The 5,712-nt window shown below is 41.2% G+C and overlaps 1 protein-coding gene across 4 annotated transcripts in view; it reads left to right on the top strand.

Annotated features, from left to right (window-relative positions):
- ZSCAN31 (zinc finger and SCAN domain containing 31) overlaps positions 1-5,180 on the top strand; it is a 25,803-nt gene extending 20,623 nt beyond the window's left edge. For 3 of the 4 annotated variants that reach the window (XM_017518432.2, XM_037734863.1, XM_017518431.2), the window contains exons 2-4: positions 1,266-1,740; positions 2,432-2,570; positions 3,108-5,180. In XM_017518432.2, coding sequence (XP_017373921.1) covers positions 1,360-1,740; positions 2,432-2,570; positions 3,108-3,796 — 1,209 coding nt within the window. In that variant the 5' untranslated portion in view covers positions 1,266-1,359 and the 3' untranslated portion in view covers positions 3,797-5,180. Of the gene's footprint in view, positions 1-1,265; positions 1,741-2,372; positions 2,571-3,107 lie in introns of those variants that run through there. The other variant, XM_017518434.2, reaches the window with a different exon arrangement.
- The last annotated feature ends 532 nt before the right edge of the window (positions 5,181-5,712 follow it).

The raw sequence follows: 5,712 nt of genomic DNA, 5'->3' as shown, positions 1-5,712 counted from the left end.
GCCGGGCGCGGTGGCTCAAGCCTGTAATCCCAGCACTTTGGGAGGCCGAGGCGGGTGGATCACGAGGTCAAGAGATCGAGACCATCCTGGTCAACATAGTGAAACCCTGTCTCTACTAAAAATACAAAAATTCAGCTGGGCATGGTGGCATGTGCCTGTAATCCCAGCTACTCAGGAGGCTGAGGCAGGAGAATTGCCTGAACCCAGGAGGCGGAGGTTGCGGTGAGCCGAGATCGCGCCATTGCACTCCAGCCTGGGTAAACAAGAGCGAAACTCCGTCTCAAAAAAATAAATAAATAAAAAATAAATAGCCACAAAACATTGGTGGCATATAGTGATAAACTTTTGTTTAACACATAAGTATATAGGGCACAGCTTACCTGGGGTGGGCAGGCCCTACTTATACATCTGCAGTCAGCAGGTCTGCAGATCTTAGGCTAGGCCTACATGTTTGGCAGTTAGCTGGCTGTCAGCTACTCTAGGATGGTCTCATCTGCCCCACTGGGGTGATCTGGCTCTGTCCTGCATGTCTCTTTCCATCTGAAGGATATCCTTCTTCTGGCAGATTCAGAGGGCAAGCGTAAGCAAGCCCAGTCACACAAGTACTGTTCAAACCCAACCCCCTCCTTAACTGCCAGTTCTTCATTTCTAGTACATGTCTGTTTGACATGGATCTATTTCTATCCTATGATTATATTATTTAATAAAGGAAAGAGATGACATTGTTGGTCCATTTATTTTCGAGATGGTGACAGTATACCTGAGAACCAGGAATTGGCATCAGGGCAAGAAATCTTAAAAGAAATGGAACATTTGGGGTATAGCAGACTCCAAGGAGATGTATCTTTGGATACAGAGAAACTTATAAACAAGACAGCAGGGCAGAAAAGCAGCAGGGACATTCCACTGGAGGAGACGCCACAGGTGCAATGAATGTGGGAAAAGCTTCACTAAGAGTTTAGTACTAATTCAACACCAGCGAATGCATCACATTTGCTAATATCATTGGCCAAATCAAGTCATATTGTTGAATCCAGTGTCACAATGGAAGGGCACTGCAATATATTAATACATGGCTACAGGGAAAGGGGAAGAATTGAGGCCATTAACATACTCTGCCATAGCCTTTTCCCTGTTGCTAAACATATGTAAGTCAATATATATATATGTTTTATTAACATAAATGACAATATAATTCATGTTTCCATACTTTGCTTTTTTCCCCACTGCTTTATTTCCATTAATACATAATCCTCTATCATCAGGTGTCTTCTCCTAAGGAAGATTAAATCAGAAAATTTTAAATCACAGTTACCCTTTCACCTCAAGCCAGAGTAAGCTTTTAAATTAATCTCAGGAATGGCTTCAACAGAGGAACAGTACGGACTGAAGATTGTGAAGGTGGAAGAAGACCCTTTCTGGGACCAAGAAACCTACCTTCGAGTGAACAACTTTTCTGGCCAAGAAGCCTCTCGACAACTTTTTAGGCAGTTTTGTTATCAAGAGACTCTTGGTCCCCGAGAAGCTCTGAGCCGGCTCCGAGAACTCTGTCATCAGTGGCTAAGGCCAGAAATCCACACCAAAGAGCAAATCTTGGAGCTGCTGGTGCTAGAGCAGTTCCTGACCATCCTGCCTGAGGAACTCCAGGCCTGGGTACAGAAGCACCATCCGCAGAGTGGGGAGGAGGCTGTGGCTGTAGTTGAAGATTTGGAACAAGAGCTTAGTGAGCCAGGGAACCAGGTAAGAGGAAAAAGATGGACTTCTAAACATTAAATACTAAATGTAAGGCAGGGTTTGGTGACACAGGTTGGCTGGCTATAGCCACATGTATTAATTCTCTGTTGTGTAACAAATTACCCCTAAACCTTAATGGCCAAGACTACAGTCATCTGATGACACAACTCAGGTGGGTGGATCCACTTCCAAGGTGGTTCACTGGTACGACTGTTAGTAGGGGGCCTCAGCTGCTCACTGGCTGTTGGCAGGAGGTCTTAGTTCTTTACTATGTTAGTACTCTTCATAGGGCTGCTTGAGTGCCCTCACAACAGGTCAGCTGGCTTCTTTTGGGTAGAAAGAGAGAAAGAGAGAGAAAGGGAAAAGCCGCAGTGTTTTTTATGACTCAGAAGTTACATACCATCTCTTCTGCCTCACTTTCTATTCACTAGAGTTGAACTATCAAGTACAGTTCGCATTCAGGGGGCGGTGGGGGGGGCAGTTAGATTCTACCTGATGGATTTATTTTAAACCACCACACTAGATTAAGCCACTCTTCCCTGTTTTGCTTTTGGGTACGGAATTAAACTCTGGTCCTTCCACTATGACAACTCTCTAGAAAATGTTTCATATGGTTCCATATGATGTCCTTCATTTAGTATGAGCTTGGACTCCTATAATCCCCCTCTTATGACCCAAATATGCCTGCTGCCTTCAGGATCCAGATCATGAAGGTGGACATTCAGAGGATGTGGAACATCCGAAGATCAAGCAGGAACCAGCAGACATCCAGGTTCAGCCTATGGTGACACAGCTCAAATGTGAATCTTTTCACCTCCACCAATTTCGAGAACAAGGTAAGGGCTTTGACAGGTCCATTAAGGAAATATCTGGTGGGTCTATACAGGGTAATAGTTAAGAATGTGGACTCTGGGGCCAAATTGCCTGGGTTGGGATTTAAATACTACTATTTAATAGCTCTGTGACAATGGACAAATGACAAATCAGGTAACCTCTCTGTGCCTTCAGTTTATGCATATTTGAAGTGGGGATAATCATACTGCATCAGTTACAGAATCATTTGAGTATTTAATAAGTTAACATATGTAAAACACTTAGAACAGTGCCTGCCTTGTAGTGAGTATAATATAGTGCCTGCTTATGTACATCCTCTCTGGGAGCCTCTGGGTGTTCTCTCCAGCCATTTCAACAGTGCTGATAACTGCTTACTTTACTAGCCTAAACATCCCTGTTTAACCCAACCCCCTCCTTAACTGCCAGTTCTTCATTCCTAGCACATGACTGTTTGATATGGACCTTTCTATTTCCATCCTATGATTATATTCTTTAATAAAGGAAAGAGATGACATTGTTTGGTCCATTTATTATTCCAGATGGTGAAAGTATACCTGAGAACCAGAATTTGGCATCAAAGCAAGAAATCTTAAAAGAAGTGGAACATTTGAGGGATAGCAGACTCCAAAGAGATGTATCTTTGGATTCTAAGCACAGAGGAACTTGTAAACAAGACAGCAGGGCAGAAAAGCAGCAGGAACATTCCACTGGAGAGAGACGCCACAGGTGCAATGAATGTGGTAAAAGCTTCACTAAGAGTTCGGTACTCATTGAGCACCAGAGAATCCACACTGGGGAGAAGCCATACGAATGTGAAGAATGTGGGAAGGCTTTTAGCCGGAGGTCGAGCTTGAATGAACATCGGCGGAGCCACACTGGAGAGAAACCCTACCAATGTAAGGAGTGTGGGAAAGCCTTCAGTGCCAGCAATGGCCTCACTAGACACAGAAGAATCCACACAGGGGAAAAACCATATGAATGCAAAGTGTGTGGGAAGGCTTTCCTCCTCAGCTCATGCCTTGTTCAGCATCAGAGGATACACACTGGAGAGAAGCGCTATCAGTGTAATCAGTGTGGCAAAGCCTTCATTCAGAATGCAGGGCTTTTCCAGCATCTCCGAGTCCACACTGGTGAGAAACCATATCAGTGCAGTCAGTGCAGTAAAATCTTTAGTAAGAAGGCACTTCTTATGAAACATCAGAGAATCCACACTGGAGAGAGACCATGAGTGTGATGAGTGTGGGAAAGCCTTCAGTCATCATTGCAACCTTATTAGGCATTTTAGAATCCATACTGTTCCAGCAGAACTGGACTAATTCTGTGAACCCTCAGACCCCTAAATGGGACCATCTTGGAAAGAAGAGTTTCAGATAGCTTATTCTGTTCTTGTAAGATTTATTTTTGCTTTGCAGTGAATCACTTGTCTACAAACCAGGTGCTGGTGTCTCTACTGTGGATGACTGACTGTAGGGGGTTGCTGGGTGGCCTTCTTATTCCCTATACTTTGGTTTGTTTCTAATTATTTCTTTTAAAGGGACCAAATCTTATTGGAAATAAATTGTTATGGAGGGCCTGTTTTTGAGTAATACTGAATATTGAACAATTCTAAAAGATCAGTATATTTATATACTTTTTAAAAAAGATTGGCGAAGATCAAAGGGAATTCAGAGGTGCATCTTTTTCTGTAAGACTAACATTTTAAACAAACTTAAGATTTTTGGGTATAAAAATCAACCACATTCCCAAAGGAAATTATTGCTATGGTCTCTCCTAGGAATGTGATAGAAATCTTCTGTAAGCAGCATTATCCATGGTATGAAACCTGTAGTTTTAATCGTTTAGAAATCTATGTCTCATTTCATATCTAACTCATGTTTTTGATATGAATCCTCAAAATATGTTGATATCATATGTTAATATGAGTTTGATATGAATCATCAACATAGTATATCAAAATCTCAATGCAGGTCATTACTGTAAGTTTTCCATTTTTGTTACAAATAATATGATATTTAAAAATCTCTATTCTTTATAGGGTACCCCTTTAATTCATAGCCTTTTATGTCAGCATTATTCTTATTTTAGGGGTTGGTCAGCAACTTTGAGTGCCATAGCAAGCAGCATCACTGAAGTAGTTCTGTAAAGAAAAAAAGTATGATATCTTGGGCAGCTTGCTACTTACTGGGGAGACCAGCATGCTCAAACATTTATTGTCAGGGTTAAACATATGCTCTGGGACCAAGTTCAAATCCTACCTCCCCATTTGTGAGATGTGGGACTGTAGGTGACTTATCTAAATGCCACCATGCTGTAGTCTCCCATCTGTAAAACAGGATGATACCAGTATCATCCTCATTAGGTGCATAAGATTAAATAGATACAAACATGGAAAGCACTTAAAATGTAGCTCTTAATAAATGTGCATTATATTTTACATAAGAAATAATACCATTTAACAAACGTAGGTAGAATTTTAAGTATCATGTTAAAATTTGGATATGAAATGCCTCTGCTGACATTCTTGTTATTCTTTTCTCCACAGTCAAAATCTGAATCAGAATATTTCAAAAGAGAGGAAATAAAAGTTCAGCTTAAAACTATTCTGCCCTAAACCTTTGTCTTTGAAGTTTATATTTAAAGTGTTAAAGAATACATAAATATGTGTGTGTATTTTTTTCCTTGTGGCTTAGGAACCATAAACAATTCTTTAAAAGTCACTTACTGTTTTATTTGTCAATAGAACAATTAGCAATTAGCTGAATTCAAATTTTCTGGAATAGTGTTTATGAAATTTTATAATACCTACAAATCACTTGAGATCTTGTTAAGATGCAGATTCCTAATGTAAAAGGTCACAAGGAGCCCAGGAATCTACACTTTAAATGAGCAGTGTACTCCTAGATGCCTCAGATGCTGCTGATTCATGGAGTGCACTTTGAGTATCAAGGCCCTAGACTACCCTGAGGATTAATCCTTTTCATATGCTAGAGGCATCAAGCAAATAGTAGCTTACTTTCCATCCTTCCACTTGCAACCTCTACATCAGTACGTAGTCCCTAAACCTGTGCTCCCGCACTGACCCACTGCCTGTCCCAACCTGAGAGGACTGAGATGCCTGTGAAGTGCAATGGGCAGGTGGGTTGA

The sequence above is a fragment of the Cebus imitator genome, unplaced genomic scaffold (assembly GCF_001604975.1).
Source record: "Cebus imitator isolate Cc_AM_T3 unplaced genomic scaffold, Cebus_imitator-1.0 Scaffold681, whole genome shotgun sequence".
Taxonomy (NCBI): Eukaryota; Metazoa; Chordata; class Mammalia; order Primates; family Cebidae; genus Cebus; species Cebus imitator.
Note: the sequence above shows the minus strand (reverse complement) of the source record. Positions and strands in the feature narration are given on the sequence as shown.